This window comes from Pseudophryne corroboree, chromosome 10 (assembly GCF_028390025.1).
Source record: "Pseudophryne corroboree isolate aPseCor3 chromosome 10, aPseCor3.hap2, whole genome shotgun sequence".
Lineage (NCBI taxonomy): Eukaryota > Metazoa > Chordata > Amphibia > Anura > Myobatrachidae > Pseudophryne > Pseudophryne corroboree.
This window is the reverse complement of record NC_086453.1, coordinates 227,741,840-227,764,883: the sequence shown is the minus strand read 5'-3', so window position 1 is coordinate 227,764,883 and position 23,044 is coordinate 227,741,840. Positions and strand designations below refer to the sequence as shown.

Below are 23,044 nucleotides of genomic sequence, written 5' to 3'. Positions count from 1 at the left end.
TCCACCGGGTGGCAGTCTATAATCTGACCGTTACATATATGGTGCAGTAATTACAGCCATAGCCGTAAAGAGCATGTCTCTTTCTATAGGCAATTATACTAGAGGTACATTTGCAGAATATAACACAGTTCAGTGAACATTGCATAGCAGGTAATATATACAGTTCAGTGCAAGCAGAATAGCGAAAGGTAAGAGGCAGCATGCAAATGCAGTTAAGTTTGACAGGGATTCGTTGGCATGCAAGTAGCGGAGTTCAAATAAAGGGCAGAGGGGAAATAGTCTCCAGCAGATTAATGAGATTAGAAACCAGACTGGCTATGTGAGCTATTTAGTTGGTTCCCTGAGTCTCTGAGTGACTGTGTCCGCAGGGGCAGTAATCACAATGTCTCTCTTGCTCTGTATCCTGCTGTAATAAACTGACAAGCCTTGACTGACAGCACCTATATACAGTATGCCAGCAACTAAATCAGGGGGATAACTTGTGGGAAATAAGGTGGCTTAAGACAGAACAGAGTCTCCTTCTGTGAGAAAACAATTCCTAGGCTGGCAGCTATTTTCTACATGCTCGATCTCTTAGCAGTATATATTACTGCAGTAAGTGGCAACTGGCTATAGTACAGTGACGAAATGCTTGAGTAGTGGGCTAGGAAGTGAGTCTCATTAACCAAACAAGATAAGCCATGAGGTGGGATACCTGTGTCTGCTATTTTCTCAATGGGTGATCTGCCTTTCCTGAGGTAAATTATATCCAAAAAGGGTCGTGCTGGTCATTAAATGGACTCTCCTGTTGAAAGGTACAATATTTATACTGTCCAGTACTCTTAATAGCTGTGTCTGCCAAGTAAAAATAGGATTTTAATACCTACCGGTAAATCCTTTTCTCCTAGTCCGTAGAGGATGCTGGGGTCCACTTCAGTACCATGGGGTATAGACGGTTCCGCAGGAGCCATGGGCACTTTAAGACTTTTCAAGGGTGTGAACTGGCTCCTCCCTCTATGCCCCTCCTCCAGACCTCAGTTATAGGAACTGTGCCCAGGGAGACAGACATTTCCAGGAAAGGATTTACTTTTATACTAATGATGAGATTCATACCAGCTAACACCTCAACCAAGCCGCACAACATGGCATTCAACATGACACACGCCAACAGGCATGAACCATTTACAGCAACATGCTGAAAACAAATGAAACACAACTTGTGTAACTATAAAGAACAAACTGCAGGTAAAGTACGCACTGGGTCGGGTGCCCAGCATCCTCTACGGACTAGGAGAAAAGGATTTACCGGTAGGTATTAAAATCCTATTTTCTCATACGTCCTAGAGGATGCTGGGGTCCACTTCAGTACAATGGGGTTATACCAAAGCTCCAGTATGGGCGGGAGAATGCGGATGACTCTGCAGCACCGATTGACCAAACTTAAGGTCCTCATCGGCCAAAGTGTCAAACTTATAAAATTTAGCAAATGTGTTTGACCCTGACTAAGTAGCTGCTCGGCAAAGTTGTAAAGCCGAGATGCCCCGAGCAGCCGCCCAGGATGAGTCCACTTTCCTAGTAGAATGGGCCTTCGCCGACTTCGGTATCGGCAATCCTGCCGTGGAATGAGCGTGCTGAATCGTACCTCTGATCCAGCGCGCAATAGTCTGCTTAGAAGCAGGACACCCAATCTTGTTGGGAGCATACAGGACAAACAGAGCCTCTGTTTTCCGTATCTGAGCTGTTCTTGCGACATAAATCTTCAAAGCTCTAACCACATCTAGAGACTTTGACTCAGTGAAAGTGTCAGTAGCCACTGGCACCACAATAGGGTGGTTTATGTGGAAAGATGAAACCACCTTTGGAAGAAATTGTTGGCGAGTTCTCAACTCTGTCCTATCTTCATGGAAGATCAGGTAAGGGCTCTTGTGAGAGAAAACCCCCAACTCAGACACCCGCCTTGCGAATACCAAGGCCAAAAGCATCACCACTTTCCAAGTGAGAAACTTTAACTCTATCTCCTGCAGAGGTTCAAACCAATCCGATTGAAGGAACTGCAACACCACATTGAAGGAACTGCAACACCACACCACTGGAGGCACAAATGGAGGCTGGATGTGCAGAACCCCTTTCACGAAGGTCTGAACTTCTGGAAAGGAGGCCAATTGTTTTTGAAAGAAAACTGATAGGGCCGAAATTTGGACCTTGATTGACCCCAATCTAAGGCCCGCATCCACACCAGCCTGCAGAAAATGGAGAAAACGTCCCAACTGAAACTCTTCCGTAGTAGCCTTCTTGGATTAACACCAAGACACATTTTCTCCAAATACGGTGGTAATGTTTAGACGTTACTCCTTTCCTGGCCTGAATAAGAGTGGGGATGACTTCCTTGGGAATACCCTTTCGGGCTAGGATCCGGCGCTCAACAGCCATGCCGTCAAACGTAGCCGCGGTAAGTCTTGATACACACACGGCCCCTGCTGCAGCAGGTCCTTGCGAGGAGGAAGAGCCCGAGGATCTTCTATGAGCAAATCCTGAAGATCTGGATACCAACCCTCCTTGGCCAGTCTAGGGCAATGAAGATTGCTCGAACTCTTGTTCTTCTTATTATTTTGAGAACTTTTGGAATCAGTGGAAGTGGAGGGAAAACATATACTGACCGAAACACCCAATGGGTCACCAGTGCATCCACTGCTATTGCTTGAGGGTCTCTCGACCTGGAACAATATCTCTGAAGCTTCTTGTTTAGACGAGATGCCATCATGTCTACTTGAGGAACTCCCCAAAGATTTGTCACCTCTGCGAAGACTTCTTGGTGGAGGCCCCACTCTCCTGGATGGAGATCGTGTCTGCTGAAGAAGTCTGCTTCCCAGTTGTCCACTCCCGGAATGAAAATTGCTGACAGAGCTCTTACATGTCTTTCTGCCTAAAGGAGAATCCTTGTCACCTCTGCCATTGCCGCTCTGCTTTTCGTTCTGCCTTGCCTGTTTATGTACGTGACTGCTGTTACATTGTCCGAATGGGTCTGCACGGGTTGATCTTGAAGAAGATGCACTGCTTGTAGAAGGCCGTTGTAAATAGCTCTCAATTCCAGAACGTTTATGTGAAGGCAGGCTTCCTGACTTAACCATTTTCCTTGGAAGCTTTCCCCCTGTGTGACAGCTTCCCAGCCTCGGAGACTTGCATCCGTGGTTACCAGGACCCAGTCCTGAATCCCGAACCTGCGTCCCTCTAGTAGGTGAGAACTATGTAGCCACCACAGGAGCGAAATCCTGGCTTTGGATGACAGGATTATCTTCCGGTGTAGGTGGGATCTGGACCACTTGTCCAACAGGTCCCACTGGAATACTCTGGCATGAAATCGGCCAAACTGTATGGCCTTGTAGGCCGCTACCATTTTCCCCAACAACCGAATGCATTGATGGATCGACACACTTGTTGGTTTCAATATTTGTTTGACCATTTTCTGCATTTCCAGAGCCTTTTCCACTGGAAGAAATACTCTCTGTGCCTCTGTGTCCAGAATCATCTCTAAAAAGGACAATCTTGTCGTTGGTTCCAACTGCGACTTTGGAAAATTCATGATCCAACCGTGTTGTTGGAGCATTGACAGGGAGAGTGCGATGTTCTGCACCAACTGTTCCCTGGATCTCGCTTTTATCAGGAGATCGTCCAGATAAGGAATTATATTGACTCCTTTTTGACGAAGGAGGACCATCATCTCCGCCATCACCTTGGTGAATACCCTTGGTGCCGTGGAGAGACCGAATGGCAACATCTGGAACTGGCAATGGCAATCCTGTACTGCGAATCTCAGATAAGCTTGGTGAGGAGGATAAATGGGAACATGCAAGTAAGCATCCTTTATGTCTACTGACACCATGAAGTTCGCCTCCTCCAGACTGGAAATCACTGCCCTCAGGGATTCCATCTTGAACTTGAACCTTCTCAGGTAGAGGTTCAGATTTTTCAGGTTTAAAATCGGTCTGACCGAGCCGTCCGACTTCGGAACTACGAAGAGGCTTGAATAAAAACCTTCTCCTTGTTGTGACAAGGGTACCAGGACAATGACCTGATCCTGCTATAATTCTTGAATTGACGTTGTTACTGTCTCTCTTTCTGGAAGAGAAACTGGGAAGGTCGATTTGAAAAATCGGCATGGGGGGACGTCTTGAAACTCCAGTTTGTACCCATGGGACACTATTTGTAAGACCCATGGGTCCAGGCCAGATTGAATCCAGATCTGACTGAAAAGTTTCAGACGTGCTCCCACCCGAGCGGACTCCCGCAAGGGAGCCCCAGCGTCATGCTGCAGATTTGGCAGGAGCAGGGGTTGACTTCTGCTCCTGGGATCCTGGAGACGCTGCGGATTTCTTTCCTCTTCCCCTCCCTCTACCTGCAAAGAAGGGGGAACCTTTGGCCTTTTTGTATTTGTAGGGCCGAAAGGACTGCATGTGAGAGTGATGTGTCTTTTTCGCCGATGCAGGAGCATAAGGCCAGAATGTCAACTTACCTGTGGTAGCCGCCGACACTAACGCATCCAGCCCATCACCAAATAAGGGCTCACCTTTATACGGGAGAGCCTCCATATTTCTTTTGGAATCTGCATCAGCATTCCACTGGCGAATCCACAACGCCCTCCGAGCCGATACCGCCATGGTAGCAGCTGTTGAACCCAAGAGTCCAATATCCTTCATAGCTTCCAGCATGTATGCGGCAGCATCTTTGATATTACCTAACATTAGGAGTATCTCGTCTCTATCAATCGTGTCTCCATTTTGCAGTGTGCCGGCTCCTTTAGTGAAGCCGTCCCAGGTGCAGGGAGAATCACATTTTTTGCCAACCTTGACAGTGCACTGTCTAATACTGGGTGTGACTCCCACCTTTTCCTGTCCTCTAAAGGAAAAGGATAAGCAATCTGAATCCTTTTGGGAATATGACATTTCTTTTCAGGATTCACCCACACTCCCTCAAAAAGAGTATTTAGCTTGTGGGAAGGAGGGAAAGTTACCTTACATTTCTTTTCCTTATAGAAATAAGCCTTCTCCTGAGGTACAGTAGGGGCTTCCGTAACTTCTAAGACCTCCTTTATAGCAACAATCATATATTGTATGTTTTTTTGCCAATTTATGATCTATCTCCCTGGAGTCACTATCGTCGACACAAGAATCAGAGTCCGTGTCGGTATCAGTATGTACAATGTTTGCAAACGGTCTCTCTTATGTGACCCAGAGGGGTCGCCTTCGGATGAAACAGCAGAACCCTGAAAAATCACATCTTCAACTGATTTTCTCCAGCTTTCTGCATGAGACTCAGACTTATCTAATCTCCTACTGATATGATTCACACTATCACGTATTTCTTTCACCCATTCAGGCTCGTGGTGTGTCGGCAGCGCCACCACATTACAACTCTGTGTCCCTAAAATGGCTCCCTCAGGGGAAGAACTCCCTGCCTCAGACATGTCACACACATGCACAAACACACCACAGACACTCCGGGACTTATAGGGGACAGACCCACAGTAAAATCTGTCAGAAGGACACAGATAAGAGCAGCCAGTTCACAAACCCAGCGCCAGTAACACAATGCCTGTGAAACATAAATTGCCCACTGACATACAGCGCTTTTTGTAATGTAAATACACAATGTAAAGCACCAATTTCACTGTGCCCCCCCTTTTTTTGTACCCTGATACTTGTATTTAGTAGTGGAGGAGGACCAGCGTTGTCTCTGCAGCTTGAGAGAGAGAAAATGGGGCTGAGCAGTGTGCTGGCTGACTGAGGAAGCTCCGCCCCCCGCAATGGCGCGTTTCTCCTCAGAGATTCTGCCAATATTATTTATACTGGCGTGGGTAGGGCTGTGCCTAGGCAACTTATGCCCCTTTTCTACCAGTTTTATAAGGTATTATGATGCCCAGGGCAACCCCCCCACCCCACCCACGCCCTGCACCCTGCAGTGCCTGTGTTGTGTGGGCAGTATGGCGCGCTGCGCTCCCGCCAGCCGCACGGTACCTTTAGCCATCACCTTGATTGAAGATCTCTCTTCTAACACTCACCTATCTTCTGACTTCTGGCTCTGCAAGGGGGGTGACGGCGTGCTGTGGGAGTGAGCATCTAGGCACAGCTAGCGTTCAGTACCCTTCAGGAGCTAATGGTGTCCTGTCAGCCAGAAGCAGAGCCATGAAACTCTTTAGGAAGTTGGTTCCTACTTCTGCCCCCTCAGTCCCACGAAGCAGGGAGACTGTTGCCAGCAGTCCTCCCTGCAAATAAAAAACCTAACATAAGTCTTTTCAGTGAAACTCAGTAGAGCTCCCCTGGAGTGCATCCAGTCTGCCTGGGCACAAATCTAAAATTGAGGTCTGGAGGAGGGGCATAGAGGGAGGAGCCAGTTCACACCCTTGAAAAGTCTTAAAGTGCCCATGGCTCCTGCAGATCCGTCTATACCCCATGGTACTGAAGTGGACCCCAGCAGCCGCTAGGACATATGAGAAAGGAAGAGTGTCTCTCTCTCATCTGAGCCCTAATCAGCTGTGTATGCGGAGCTGGGTGACTCTGGGTTTCTAACTGGGGGCATTAGATGGAGTGTCTGTGCGTCAGAGGTAGGTACCTGCTATCAGCGGCCTCACCCACTCCCCTCTATCACCTGAGACCTTTTCCGGCAGCTTCTCTCAGTACTGAGCAGGCTGGTGTCACTGCAGCGGCTGGCAGCTCTCACAGTGGTCTCCGCAGCGGTAGCTTCGCTCTCCACGGTGTGTCTCCTCAAAGTGGTCTCCTCAGAAGTGGCTCTGCTCTCTACAGCGTGTCTCCTCTCAGCGGTCTCCTCAGCGGCAACTCCGCTCTCCACAGCGTGTCTCCTCTCAGCGGTCTCCTCAGGAGCGGCTCCGCTCTCCACAGCGTGTCTCCTCACAGCATTTCTCCTTTCACACACACTGGTGTGAACCCCGCTTTCTCTTTGTCCCGCTATGTCACAGCCAATAAAAACTCCAGCCTACTCAATCCCTCCTCCATTATAAGTAAGTCCAAGGGGGTCATTCCGAGTTGATTGCACTTTTTGCAGCGCTGCGATCAGATAGTCGCCGCCTATGGGGGAGTGTACTTTTGCTTTGCAAGTGTGGGAACTCTTGTGCAGCCAAGCGTTACAAAAAAAGTTTTGTGCAGTTTCTGAGTAGGTCTGAACTTACTCGGCCGCTGCGATCACTTCAACCTGTCCAGTCCCGGAATTGACGTTAGACACCCACCCTGCAAACGCTTGGACACGCCTGCGTTTTTTCCAACCACTCCCTGAAAAAGGTCAGTTGACACCCATAAACGCCTTCTTCCTGTCAATCTTCTTGCGATCGGCTGTGCAAATGGATTCTTCGTTAAATCCATCGCTCAGCACCGATCTGCTTTGTACCCGTACAATGCACCTGCGCATTGCGGTGCATACGCATGTGCAGTTTTGCTGAGTTTTAACCTGATCGCAGCGCTGAAAAAAATAGCTAGCGTACGATCAGGTCGGAATGACCCCCCTAGTGCCTGTCTGCTCACTGGTCCTGCTGGCGTCTTCCAGGCAACAGCAGAAGGGAGTGTTAACCCCTTCAGCATTAACAGGATGGGTAGTAATCAAAGCTCAGCAAGGGGAAAATTAGGGGACCTTACTCATGTCTTTTCCAGTCCGACAGTTGCCTGCAATGCATACCCTTTGTAGTACAAATTAAGCTGGTCCAGTTCAGTGTCACAAAAGCATTAATGGGTCTATTCATGAAGCAGTGAAAAAAGTGTGGAGAAGTGATCCAGTGGAGAAGTTGCCCATGGCAACCAATCAGCATTGACGTAACATTTATAATTTGCATACTATAAAATTATACAGAGCAGCTGATTGGTTGCCATGGGCAACTTCTCCACTGGCTCACTTCTCCACTCTTTTCACTGCTTCATGAATAGACCCCCTAATCTGTGCTCTCTAATAAGGGGGACATTTACTAAGCAGTGATAAGAGCGGAGAAGTGAGCCAGAGGAGATATTGTCCCATCAACCAATCAGCAACTCTGTATCATTTTATAGTATGCAAATTATAAATGTTACTTCAATGCCGATTGGTTGCCATGGGCAACTTCTCCACTGGCTCACTTTTCCGCTCTTATCACTGCTTAGTAAATGTCACCGCTCAGTTTACTAAATACTATTTAATAGTCACTCATGAGTCTAAAAAAAAGTAACTGATCCTGTACACATACAATTATTTTCATAGTCTATGGCAAAAGCTTGGCAAACCCCAATTGTAAAGTGCTAAGAAGTAGATAAATAAAGGTTAATACATAAATGAATAATATATGGGGAAGTTTTGAGAAGAGTTCATTTACATTTTTCAAATACTCTGTAAATTTGAGGACACCGCTCAAGGTTTTGGCTTCACTTTACTTGGAATTGTTTTTCAATGCTCATTAGTACAACCTTAGCGGATGCTGTGCTATATCTAATGACATCGCATCTACACTGCACATTTCTGTCATAGTGTAATAGTATACAAATATACAGTGCAGAGATATACCCCTATTACACCAAATGCCAGGTCCAGACTGGGTCAGTGAACAACACAAGTGATTCCAGCATCTTCAAGCCCTGGGAATGCGACAGTAAACGGGACCTGGGTCAGATGACCAGGGTTACCCATTCACACTGCCACCTTGGTCCTTCCTGGGACTAACCCTTCAAGCTACATGGGTTGGATTCCTGGGCCACTTGACCAGGGTTAATTCTTTTACACCGAGACGTGACACAGGTTAACACAGCAATGACCCAGGTCAAAAGCTTGGTGTAAAAGGGGTATTACTGTACACACCAGCGGATGCCTTACATCTACAAACAGCCCAGTTACTTAACCAGCGGAGTGGTTTTACTGAAGTTAAAGCTGCACTCACTGTTATAAACACTGGTAGATGGGGCGGAGCTTAGCAGAGCAGGGTGTTCTACAGCTCACCAGCTGCTGATAGGGGTGTGGATCATCAAATCGACAGTGTCTAGGTCGACAATGTTTAGGTCGACCACTACAGGTCGACAGTCACTAGGTCGAAAGGGTTGGAAGGTCGACAGGGTTTCTAGGTCGACGTGTGCTTGGTCGACAGGTCAAAAGGTCGACATGTTTTTTTGGGGGGGGTTGTGTAGTTTTCTGCGTACAGTGACCGGGAAGCCGAATTAGTGCACCGTGTTCGCTTGCCATGCTTCGGGCAAGGTGCCTTGCTTCGCTCAGCACATATTACCGTTCCAATCGTAGTCCACGTGGATCGTTAAGTATGAAAAAGTAAAAAAAAAAAAAACTGGAAAAACTCATGTCGACCTTTTGACCTGTCTACCTAGCACATGTTGACCTAGAAACCCTGTTGACCTTCCAACCCTGTCGACCTAGTGACTGTCGACCTATAGTGGTCATCCTAAACATTGTCGATCTTCAGACCGGATCCCGCTGATAGTATGTAGGGAGAGGTGCGGGATGCTGGAAAGCATCTAAGTCAGCAGATAATCGCAGGTTTCACTAGAAAATGGTTCTTCATTGGCGTACTTTCACAGAGCATCAAGATGGCTCCCGAACACGCTCAGTAGTAACCTTGGGGGCCATCTTGGTACAGGGAATGAAGCTTCCCTTAAGGAGTAGCAACATGCAGTCTGCACAGGAGCACAGCACTAGCTTTCAACAGTACCAGTGTAAGCGGCAGGTTCAATTACAACCGATGTGCTGACGAACATCACCGCAATGTTTAGCTGCACATATTTGTTTAATGAATGTGTCCCCTTAGGCATTAAATCTAGAGAAATTTTACAGATTAATAATTTCATTACTATCCAGGTTGGTCATTTAAAAAAAGGTAAAGCACTGTACAGCCAAACTGCTGGGATGTATAGTCATGCATCAGCTAAAGGAAACCAAAGTCTGTATCATACTATCATGTAATACAGCCTTTTTCACTTTTTTAATAAAAAAAAAAAAACTTATTAAGAGTTATTGGTGGAAATCCATTGAAAATACAATAGGTGGAAGAGGTCAGATTTTATTTTAAAAGTTGACGGTACAATGTTATCAAGAAACTAAAAAACCCAGCCCTCCAAAAATGACATTCCAAACAAATTATATACAGTCTTTAAACAGTGCAACCATTCTTAATAAATACCGCTTTACGTTAAATAGGATGAACAATATGACCCTTTAAGCCAGTATAAAAAAAAAAAAACAACAAAAAACGGTCCTTGTGGCCTAAATAATAAACCAAATATTAATTAAATATACTTTACAATAACAGTTTCTCAGTGTAAACTAACCACCATCCTATCTATTGGTACTCTGAAGCACAAAGCATTATAGAGAGAATTTCTCCTGATTGCTAGGATAAGATAATCAGCAGCAGTACTGCAAATTTCATCTTTCCTCCTTTTTGATGCGCAAAATGTGCTCACAGCCAATGAGAGCTCTGTCCAAGGTCTGTAATAACCATGGACTACGTTATAATCACAGTAAACATATTAATTGCTGTAAGAGTTCCATACATTTTAGAGGACTTGCTACAGGTGTGTTTGCATTTTGGGTGGTTTTCCAATAGCAGGAAGTGTTCCAGCCTTGCATGAAGGCAGTTTGTGAAATCAGTGTATATTCTGTGAGTCAGACGTTAGTGATAGAAGGTTGGGGAGAGAGTAGTGTGAACCTGTAGGTGTTAAACAAGACACATGCTTTGGGAGCCTGTATGCAGGATACTATTCTGTATCATATACTCCTGATACAAACTGATGCATATCTTAATCTGCAAAATAAACGTGAAAGTGTGAGAGATATACATTTTGTTATCTAGAACATTTCTTTTTACTGTGAGCAGTACAAGAAGAGTGGCAAGGGAAGGGCCATTGATGGGTGCCAATAGAACAAAAAATTGGCAGTAAGCAGCACATTCCCTGCTGGGTTGTGACCCAGTATAACGGAAAGCAGCAATAACGTCCTTCACGATTGGTCAAAGATGGAACACAGCTCCACCTCTGGCTGTATTTGGCAGCATCACAAGTCTCTCCTTTACAACCAACGACTATGCACGGCCTTCCCTTGCTTGATCCCAGGGAATAACTGCCCCGGGAAAGGAGGTGGGGAGAAACGAGTAAGATCTTTCTCCTTGGCTTCATAGTCCCATATATTGTCATAGCTGAGGTCACTCTGGAAGCTCTGAAGCTCTGCATAGTCGTGGTCCAAGGACTCTGTCTGCAGACTTCCCGATGATGGCAGATCAAACATGTCTTCCACTGGAAAAACAAAATTGATAGATAATAGACGTTAGAACCAAGAACTCAAGAAGGACCAATAAACATGTGGACTGAACCGCCCACTTGCATTACGTGTAAGTGGCCACGTCCCCTATTTGCATAGCCACGCCCCCTTTTGGCGCACGCGCACTTGTGCCCCTCACGGACCCGCGCCCTGCCCTGCCCGTCCCCTAGAGTGAACACTATTTATTATACAGGAAGCGCTCTAATATTGCATATTATTGTTTGTTTACATTATAGCCTTTGTAAATAGGGTCTAATTCATGTTTGTATACAAATACAAATTGCAATTCTCTAGGCTACAGAGCTGCTAATGTTAACAAGTGAAGCTGCCACCAAGGAATGCAAGGAGACGCCCTCCGGAGCACCGCAAACTCATTCGCAATTGCATACACAATCGCAACCTATATGCAAAACCGAGGAATATCAAGGCTAAGGTTTGGTCTATGGCTACGCAGCCTGCCCTGGACACAGTAGTAGCGGCACAGGCGCCATGTTTTTGCATGTACGAGGTTGCAGCCAGCGGCAGATACACACCTCGAAAACAGCCATGACACGCCTGTGTTTTACCAACCACTCCCCCTAAGCCCAGTGATAATCGGCCTTCTCTGTCTCCTCTCATGATGCTACCTCCCCCCCACTTCCACTAAATGTTGGTGTCCCCCAAGGCTATGTTCTTGGTCCTCTCCTTTTCTCTCTCTCTATACGTCCTCTTTAGGTGAACTCATTAGTTCTTTTAACTTTCAATACCATCTCTATGCTGATGACACTCAAATCTACCTCTCCTCCCCTGATCTCTCCATGGCTCTTCTCACTCGTACCTTTCTGTCTTTCTGCTATCTCTTCCTGGATGTCCCAGCGCTTTCTTAAACTCAACATGTCTAAGACTGAGCTGATCATCTTCCCACCCTCCCACAATCTCATTATCCATTGATGGCACGACTATCTCCCCTACCCCCCAAGTACGCTGTCTTGGCGTAATCCTTGACTCCTCCCTCTCCTTCAAACCACACATTCAGCACCTCTCACAAACCTGTCATTTTCATCTCAAAAACATTTCCAGGATCAGACCTTTTCTCACCCAGGATACCACTAAGATCATTATTCACTCACTGATTATTTCCAGACTGGACTACTGTAATCTCCTCCTAACTGGCCTCCCTGACAATTACCTCTCTCCACTCCAATCTATCCTCAGTGCTGCAGCCCGGCTCATCTTTCTCACCAAACACACTGCGTCCACCTCCCCTCTCTTACTAGCCCTTCACTGGCTCCCCTTCCCCTTCAGAATCCAATTCAAACTTCTCACACTCACTTACAAAGCCCTCACCCACTCCTCTCCCATTTACATCTCTGACCTTATCTCCCTTTACTCTCCCACCCGTCCCCTTCGCTCTGCTAATGCTCGCCGACTCTCCTGTCTTCTGATTACTTCCTCCCACTCCTATCTCCAAGATTTTTCACGTGCTGCTCCCTCTCTCTGGAATTCTTTACCTCTCCCCCTTAGACTCTCCACCTCTCTACAAAACTTCAAATGGGCTCTTAAGACCCATTTCTTTACCAAACCTAGCCAAATATCATCCTAACCCTCTGTTCCATGCTCTCTATGTACCCCATCTGTGTCACCCCTGTCTGTCTACCCCTCCCCTTAGAATGTAAGCTCTCACGAGTAGGGCCCTCTTCCCTCATGTGCTTATACTTTTCTTAATTTAATAATCCTCAACTGCCCAGATCCCGCAGTTTTTTGGCCACCTGGAACTTATCTCTCTGTTGTTTACTGGTGTAGATATGCTTCGTTACACTGTACTTGTCCTACATTGTCTTCAACTGTAAGTCACTGTTTTCCTGTTTTGATTATGCGCATATGTACTCTGTAATTGGGCGCTGTGGAACCCTTGTGGCGCCATATAAATAAAGGATAATAATAATAATTGCGTACAAACATGAATTAAGCCCATAGCTACCTTTAATACTCTGTGTGGAAGGCCTGTCTATTGTATGTGTGTTGGTAACAGTTGCTCAGGTCTGATCTAGACACAGGCGACTTGTATAGGCATGTCGGCAGAGAGACAGGTCTGGCTACAAAACACCACTTATTGCAATTCTCACAGCACAATAATAAATCTATAACCGCTTAGCCTGATAATTGAAACTGATTTATCACTTATGTCTGAACTCTCTGCCCAGTTGCCCTTACAGAGTCTGGAGCTATAACATCATGACAGCTTTATTACATTACCTTCTTTGTTTCGGTAAGATAAAGCAATTTCTTCTTTTACTGCGGATATCTAGAACGAGAGGATAAAGCATGTTCACTAGAGCTTGGGGAAAAGGCAGTGGCTACATTATCACACCTGATTCTAAATTGAGCAATACCGGTTTGTACTAATAGGTACATTTATTTGTACACACAGTATATTGCACTACATTCCCAGTGGAACATGTGCACACACAAAAAGAAAGTGAATATAGATCTAGCCCATTTTTGAACATATGCAGAGCTCTACACATCTGGATATACAGCCACCTCTGCGTGGGGGGCAGCATACATTTGTGGTTTGCTACAACCCATCGTCATCACTGTGCTACTGTCCTGTATTATGTGCAAAATATGTCCTGATTCCTCTGTTTTTCCACCGAGTGCCTCGTCTTTCTCACCCTGGTTACCCCCTCTCACATTCTCCTCAAAGATTTTTCCAGCTCTGCCCCACTTTATTGGAACTCACTCCATCACCAAGTAAGACTGTAGTCCAATCTTGCCAGCTTCAAACGGTCACTCAAATCACACCTTTTCATCAAAGAATACCTTTACCATGTCATTTTATATTGACTGTACCAATGATTTGTCAGGTACTACTGTTACTGTGTGTATACCCTGTGCAGAATGATAATAATAAAACTAACTATAACAGTAATAATACTATACGAATAATAATGTGTCTCCTAATAGACATATAAGGGGGAGATGTACTAAGCCTGAGTGATAAAGTGGAGAGAGATAAACTACCAACCAATCAGCTCCTAACTGCCATGTTATAGGCTGTGGGGTAAATGTACTGATCGTGCTGCTACAGCTCTTCCTGCTTCGCCTTTTTACTGAGGCAAAGCAGGAAGCAGTACAGAAGAGATGTGTTAACATCTCCGACTAAACGTAATAAACTATAAACTGCCATAGGTGCTGGTCTTTGTACGAGTCTGCCTATATTTTTAAAGCGGCAATCATTTACAAAGCAAAACCAACCTGGTTTTGCCTTGTAAATGATTGACACTTTAAAAATACAATCTAGTCATCTAAGGTCTGTCCCATCTCCAACATGCGGTGTGCGTCCCCCATCCAACAGCTCCCACTGCAGTGAGCAATGGCACAGATGTTAACCAGAGAGGATGAAGATGAAAGACCCACTGAGTACAGGGTAAGAATACAGGAACATAAAGGGCGTGGCCAGAGCCATACGCAGACCCAGGGACAGCAGTTTAGAAGACTTACACTTTTAAAGAAGGGAGTCTGTGTGGCTGGCATGAGTCTGGAGTGCACGGATGTGTCCGGCTCGCTGTTCCTGTGCAGGACAGGCTTCACCAGCTGCTGGCTCCCCCTGACTGGGTGGGAATACTTCTTCTGCAATTCAGAGTGTGGATTGTGGTTCACATTGAATGATCCATTGGTCTTTAAGTTTAATGCATGCGTCTCACTGCGGTTTGTGCTCAGATTTCTCAAAATCTTTAAAAAAAAAAAAAAAAAAATTAAATAGAAATGAAAGAGAAATAATTACAATAATAATGACTGCTTACTAGAGATGAGCGGGTTCGGTTCCTCGAGATCCGAACCCCCCGAACTTCACCTATTTTACACGGTTCCGAGGCAGCCTCGGATCTTCCCGCCTTGCTTGGTTAACCCGAGCGCGCCCGAACGTCATCATCCCGCTGTCGTATTCTCGCGAGATTCGTATTCTATATAAGGAGCCGCGTCGCCGCCATTTTCACTCGTGCTTTGGAGATGATAGCGAGAGGACGTGGCTGCGTTCTTCTCAGTTTCTGTGTTCACTGTTCAGTGTGCTGCAAATATCTGTGCTCAGTGTGCTGCAAATATCTGTGCTCAGTGTGCTGCAAATATCTACGTTCTCTGCCTGAAAACGCTCCATATCTGTGCTGCATTGTAGGAGGAAAGTGCAGAATTTTGCTGACCACCATTATAATTATATATATATATATATATATATATATATATATATATATATATATATATATATATATATATATATATATATATATATATATATATATATATAGCAGTACGGTACAGTAGTCCATTGCTCTACCTCTGTCGTCAAGTATACTATCCATATCTGTGCTGCATTGTAGTTGTGCGCAGTATATAGTAGGAGGACAGTGCAGAATTTTGCTGACCACCAGTATATATATATATATATATATATATATATATATATATATATATATATATATATATATATATATATATATATATATATATACATATATACATATATATCTATACATATATATCTATATATATATCTATATCAGCACGGTACAGTAGGCCATTGCTATTGATATATTACTGGCATATAATTCCACACATTAAAAGATGGAGAACAAAAATGTGGAGGGATGCCAGCCACTTGGGTCGCTTAGCTTAGCCATCCAGCGACCTTGGTGCACCTCTTTTTTTCTTTGCATCATGTGCTGTTTGGGGACAATTTTTTAAAGTGCCATCCTGTCTGACACTGCAGTGCCACTCCTAGATGGGCCAGGTGTTTGTGCCGGCCCCTTGGGTCGCTTAGCTTAGCCATCCAGCGACCTTGGTGCACCTCTTTTTCTTTGCATCATGTGCTGTTTGGGGACTATTTTTTTAAGTGCCATCCTGTCTGACACTGCAGTGCCACTCCTAGATGGGCCAGGTGTTTGTGCCAGCCACTTGGGTCGCTTAGCTTAGTCATCCAGCGACCTCGGTGCAAATTTTAGGACTAAAAATAATATTGTGAGGTGTTCAGAATAGACTGGAAATTAGTGGAAATGATGGTTATTGAGGTTAATAATGGGGATCAAAATGACCCCCAAATTCTATGATTTAAGGGGTTTTAGAAAAAAAAAACACCCGAATCCAAAACACACCCGAATCAGACAAAAAAATTTCAGGGAGGTTTTGGCAAAACGCGTCCGAATCCAAAACACGGCAGCGGAACCGAATCCAAAACCAAAACCCGAAAAATTTCCGATGCACATCTCTACTGCTTACCCAGTCTTACAATAAAGAGACACATACGGGGATATTCAATTTGGTCCGAAGAGACATCGGGAGTAAAAACCCCCGATGTTACTTCGGGTGCTGCGGTCGGGCTATTTAATTTGCTCGGCCGGTAACAAGTCCTCTTACACCCGAAAACACACAGGTTCAGTGAAACCTGTGTGTTTTCGGGTGAAACAGCCCCGTTTTCGGTTGAAAACGGGGCTGTTATCGGGCATTTTGCTTCGCCTGCCGGAGGCAGGTGAAGCAAAACCCCCGATAAGCCGCGGCACGCGCCGGCTTATCGGGGCCAATTAAATAGCCCCCACCGGCCGATACTTATCACCCGGCACCCCGGGCCAAATTGAATATCCCCCATAATATCTTAGGGTTTGTTTGGCCACACTTACCTCTTCCACAAAAGTGCTGCTGGATTGGCCGGTTGGTGTGTACGGTTCGGCATACAATGGAGACTTTGACAAAGCCTGACTGTCGGGTGTGGAGGTAGATTTCTGGCTGTCTGTCAGGCTCCACCTGTTTAGCTAATCATACACAATAGATTAGCAGATTACGGACTGTGACAGGAGCATAACCCAACAGATATTCAGTAACAAATGTTATTAAGTTTCATTCACTGCACACTTCCCCTTAAAATATTAGAAAAGCAACAGAGTTCACTTTTAACTTTTTGTTTGTCTGTGCAGGAAATAAATCTCTTAAAAAAAGGAGGAAAAAAAAGTTTTTCACCACAAGTTTTACCCTAAAATACAATGAAGATTTCTTCTAATTAAAAGAATGAAGCATACAAGGCAAAAATGAGTCATGATCAGCTTACTGTACATAAAATGTACGAACAATATGATTACTATATTAAGCCATCATTAGAGGATCAGGTTTAGTAATTAAGTACACTTGTATCATTAAATATCACGTGTCTAATGACACCCTAGGACTAGGAAAGTCTTTATTAAATGATAGGGTTGTCGTAAAAGGATGTTACCAAGCCAGACTTTTCGGATTGCCACCTTTGTGCTCCACTGTGGACAGAATGATTATTTCCCAGCAGCCATATGCCTGACCGGATCCCATCTGCCTCATGCAGCCTACCACTGCTGCAAGCTAGCACCCTCATTGTGGGGGAGATTTATCAAAGCTTGGAGAGAGACAAAATACCAACCAAACACAGACTGTAAAATGACAGAAGCTTATTAGTTAGAACTGTATCTCTCTCCAATCTTTGATAAATCTCCCATTCATTGTTACAGCTGTTTACCCCACACAACTGCCAGCTGAAATCCACACCATACCAGAAGTTGGTAAACTTTGTTAGAGAACCTCAATGTATATATGTAAATATGAAGATGGAGGCTGACCAATAAAAGGCACATGGATCTCCAACGGGAACAAAACATGGCTGCAATTCAAAGAAGAACATACCAACAATCTGTACAGAGCTGTAGCAGCCACAACCTACCAGCATCTGAGGAGTTACTGAAGAGTGGGTTTGATGTTTTTGATAAGAGTACGGCTCCTTGTATAACGGGGATAGGACATCTTCACTAGGGGTCTCGGGGATAAGACCAAACGCTGTATTTTCCAGGTCATAACTGTGCGGCATAGAGGATGGTATCTGCAAACACAGGTTGTTTTTTCCTTTTGACCCGCGGATACTGCCACCTCTCTGAAGATCACCTGATCCAGTTGGTCCACTCGGCCAATTTGGATTTGCCAAACACTGTAAAATAAGGCAATTATGTAATTATTTCCTCAAACAATACAACTTTAAGACCTTTTGTTTTTGTAAGGGCTAGGGGTGGTTCCTCCTTTAAGAGTTATTAACAGAAAGGGAAGAATGTAATACCGTCTTGTAGCCATCTCAGGTTTAATGGGACCATTTGCGGATTTTTAGACCCTGATAAAAGTCCTTCACAGGTAACAGCCATAATTTATTATTAACAGTTATATATGAAGCACAATTGGCGTTTTTATAATGGGTGCAGTGTACAGTGCACACGGGCCCCTCGGTCTAGAGGGGGCCCACACCACACACACTGCACCCATATTTTAAAACTTACCTCTTTGGAGTCCAGCGTCGGGCACTGCAACCACGGTGTGAATCGCAGTCAAAATGGACGTCGCACATGCGCAGTAGTGATTTTGGTCTCTGGAACATGGCGGGCGTCATGTTTATGGAGTCCTGAGTGTGTGCGGTAGACTCAGGGATGATGCCAGAGACTGCAGCGCCGTACAGAAAAGGAGGGTCCACCCAGAGTCTGCACAGGGTCCCCATTTCTGTTAAAATGCCCCTGTGTAGCGCACTCATTATGAAGCACTTTACAGTGAATATTTCAGCCAGTTCCTACCCCAGTGGAGCTTCCAATCTTTATACTCTACCACATGGACACAATAGTGTTAATTTTTGTGTCAGGTGCCAACACAGTGTGCCAGGAAGCTGAAGGAGTTTTGCAAACACGGGGAGAATATACAAATTTCACACAAATATGGCCTTGGGTCGGGAATTAAACTCTTGACCTCAGTGCTGTGATGCAGTAATGCTAACCACTATGCCACCACACTGTCATGTCAAAGTAAAAAAAAAAAAAAAAAAAAGAGTATTGGTGAGATGTAATGGAGTCCGAGATTGCCGGAAGTCTGAGACGTTTTTTAAAGGGGCAATCACTTACAGGGCAAAACCATCCCGCACGTCTGGCGATCTCGTACTCCATTACACCCCGCCGCCGATCTGAAAACATCGGAATTTAGTTCACCTGTGATAACTTAACATTTTTATTACTCTACTTAAGTAAATTTTAAAGACATCTTGTTGGATAGTTAAATATAATATAATATTAGACAGCTAAATATAAACACTACTGTCATTTCAGGCATAATGAAAGCCACCTTTATAATATATAGGCTGTACTAGGCACTATATTAAAAGAGAAAATTAGGTCACTAATTAGCATTGGTATAATGCACAGCTACTGGTAAATACTAGGACACTTACATGAACTGGCTCTGTGTACCCAGGTGATAGGGGATCCTCCTGCAAGGTCTGTTCCCCTAATATGGCGTATGACTGTTGATCGGATCCCTGGGTAGTGCTGATAGACTGGTAGCTTGAGTTGGGCAGCTTCCCTGGTGTTGCCCAGGATTTGGTGCGTCCATCTGATGTAAACGAGCTCCTACAGCTGGCAGTGACCTTTGGAAACAAGATGTCCAGGTCAGTGAGGAAGTACACATTTTGTCCAGTTTCAACAATAAAAAAAATAAATATATTTTATTATAATTTTATTATTAGATGCCACAGGGAGTACGCAACATACTCTACATGAGGTGGCAGAAAAACAAACAGCATTAATCCAAAGCACAACAGTGACCCATCACATAAACACAAACACTGCAGGGAGTGACGGGTACAGGGGAAGGGTAGGGAAACTCTCAGCAGCTTCTAGCAGCAAGCAGTGGTGAGTCGCAGGGAAAGGAACAACAGCTGTCAGTAATCTCTTATCCACTGTATGGGTGAGCAGACAGTAAGGGGCAAAGGAAACCGTGATGGAGGAACAGACATCATATTGCGAGAGAAGAAATTGAGAAGAGCAGCAGCATTAAGGATATACTGAAATATAGATTGGGCGAGGGATAACATTGAACGAGGCCAGAAAGGAGAATATAAGAATATACATTATGTACATAAGACAGGAAATCTGGTCAATAACTATCATATAATATTTTCTTGAAAATCTCATTATATGGATTCATTTAAACCTAATTGAAGTTTGAGGGCTGTAACACACTCTCCGGTTTTTCCCGGATGGCAAAAAGCCGGACAAACTTTGTCCGGCTTTTTGGCATCCGGGAGAAACAGACAGAGTCTGTCACACAGGACGGCTTTGAGCCGTGTGTGATGCTGTGCGCATGTGCAGCATCAGACACGGCTTCAGAAAAAACCGTTGTGTGTGAAAGCTCCCCTTCATAAACACGGTTTACTGGCTGCAAAGACGGCCCGGCGCCTGCCCGGCAGCCGGACCTTCCAGTGGTGAGACCCGGCTGCAACCCGGCAGCCGGGGCCGTGCAGTGTGAAGGGACCCTACCCCTCACACTGTTAACTACAATGCCGGCACGGGAAAAAGCCGTCCGGCTTTTTCCCGGCCGGCAAAAGCCGGGTAGTGTGTTTTAGCCCTAACATTTATTCCCACAATTGTCAGCCAAAGTTCTTTTTACACAGCAGAGAATACCTCTAGGAAGCTGAAAGCGCATCATGGTACCACACAATCTCAGCCTTTGTACATAGAACACCAATTTCATGCATAAAGGGGGGTACACACGGAGAGATCCGTGCTTAAAATCTAAGCAATCTTGCTAGATTGCTTAGATTTTAAGCACGGATCTGCCGTGTGTATGCCCTCCAGCGATAGCGATGCGCGGCCCCGCGCATCGCTATCGCCGATGCTAGATTGAGCCTGCATGCAGGCTCAATCTAGCGGGTCGCTCACTTCACCGTTGTGTGAAGTGAGCGGCCCCCTGTCGGCTTTCCCCGTCGCTCAGCACATCGCGCTGTGCTGAGCGGGGTGAGAGATGTGTGCTGAGCGGTCTGTGTTAAGATCGCTCAGCACACATCTCTCCCGTGAGTACCCCCCTTAACCGTTCCATTGTAAGCAGCAGGAGATCGCTGGCTCAAAATGACAGTATATACCAGTAAACTATGGGGATATTTAACCAATGCAGGAATGAAATGTACTTAATGCAGCATAAGCCCTTATCTGTTGAAAGGCCATATATTATCGCCAAAGCCTTTTCTGGCAAAAACATTTGCAAATATACTTAGTAAAGGTTTTAGGAATTTAAGATATTTCAGCTAAAGTTAAAACGATAACAGAGAACAATAGCTTCTACTCAACTGCTCACAGAATGAATCCGCACATGTTCTGACAATGACATTTTTTGGGCACTTTTATAGTTATGTCTATTACCAGCTTCTATATGTACAGGAATGTGTGTTTCGTGCCATCCTAAAGATCTACACATTTATAAATCAACCACAGATGCCAACACCTGCACAATACATAAAGCATTTGATCAGCATTGGCTACCAATATATTAGTAGTGCGCTGTCTATGCCGACACAGGGAAATTAAAGTACCTGCTCATGTGGTCCGGAGTGAGATCCACAGAAACTACTGGATGCAGACAGTGAAGAATCCCTGTTTTGCAGCTGTGCACGTTTCAGGTGTTCTAACCACTCCTCATAATCCTGCTGACTGAGGCAGATCACCCGGATCGTGTTGATGTACCTTCCTGGTAGGCCACAGAGGAGACACCATGTTATACTGTATCATCACCTGGGCCACTATATGCAAAAGTCACCTCAACTTCTGTAAGATATTCTTGAATAGATAACCACAGTGACGCAGAGATGGTATTTTTAGGTTGCATTAATAGAGAGTGTAGTAGTGTAGTACCTGTGTACAGCTATTGGTGGGATGACCTTATCCATGCTTTAAAGTCAAGTGACATCACTGAGGCACTTTGTACCACATGTCTCATTGAGGTCACTAATTTCTAGCGTATTTGTGGGCCAACTACTTGCTCAGATCACAAAAAGGCATATTTCACTGTGTGTAGGCAAAAGGTAAAAAAAAATATAATTAGAAGGTAGACTTTCGTAGATTTCATAAAGCAAAACTTGTGTTGGGGTCATAGGCATCTACAGTACTGTATGTATATGAATGTATAGGGAAAAACTCGTGACTAAGCGCAATTAGATTATATATTTTATACTGAAATAAATAAAAAAGACAAGTTATCCCCTACCTTCTAATAAAAATGACTTCTTCTGTTTTTCATTTTCGTCTGAAGTCACGTGTATGGCTTTAAGAGGTAGTTCTCCCTGAACATAGAGTAAAAAAAGAAAATGACAGTCACTGAATAGTACATTAAGGCATTTGTAGGTTTCAGACAGGCTTTCAGTCGCCAGAATTGCAGCGTGATGGTAAAGGGTTAATCATCTGCACCACTTATAAAGAGGGTGTTATCGCTACTTGGAAAGAGTAATTTTGTAATTTACACTTGGCTTCCTGTTCCCACACACACCTCTCCCAATAGTGCGAGTCTGCTGCTCACTTGCGCTGACTCACAACCCGTTCTTCAGCATACAGGCATGTACACACAGCTCCTACCTGCTGATGTACACCAGCGTAATACAGAAACAGGACAACACCATAATCACTGAAGGACTGATTCAGATGTGGACCTACTGCGTCCCCAATAGCAGCTGCCGTCAGAGCGATAATATGCAATTGCTAATGTCAGCCTTCCCCTTGTGCACCAGCGTGCGATGGAGAGTACAATGACTAAGACGCCCATCTTTACTGTCCGTAGACAATGCAACTGCGTCGATAGTTCTGAACACTCCACCACTGCTCGCACATCGACACCTGTGAAACCCCTATGGGCCGCTAAGTCTTTCAGTCTCAAATTGGTCTAAACACTGCCTCTGTGGCTGTGGATCTGCATGCAGGAACGCAGCCGCGCTCACTGAGCC

The 23,044-nt window shown here is 45.0% G+C and overlaps 1 protein-coding gene across 2 annotated transcripts in view; it reads right to left on the bottom strand.

Moving 5' to 3' along the window:
* Nucleotides 1–9,996: 9,996 nt before the first annotated feature.
* Nucleotides 9,997–23,044, bottom strand: part of PLEKHN1 (pleckstrin homology domain containing N1) — a 56,253-nt gene continuing 43,205 nt past the window's right edge. The window contains exons 9-16 of one of the 2 annotated variants that reach the window (XM_063943133.1): nt 22,315–22,390; nt 21,644–21,798; nt 19,508–19,702; nt 17,975–18,235; nt 16,911–17,042; nt 14,746–14,976; nt 13,498–13,546; nt 9,997–11,237 (exon numbers count right to left, since the gene is read on the bottom strand). In XM_063943133.1, coding sequence (XP_063799203.1) covers nt 11,014–11,237; nt 13,498–13,546; nt 14,746–14,976; nt 16,911–17,042; nt 17,975–18,235; nt 19,508–19,702; nt 21,644–21,798; nt 22,315–22,390 — 1,323 coding nt within the window. In that variant the 3' untranslated portion in view covers nt 9,997–11,013. The remainder of the gene's footprint in view (nt 11,238–13,497; nt 13,547–14,745; nt 14,977–16,910; nt 17,043–17,974; nt 18,236–19,507; nt 19,703–21,643; nt 21,799–22,314; nt 22,391–23,044) is intronic. The other variant, XM_063943134.1, reaches the window with a different exon arrangement.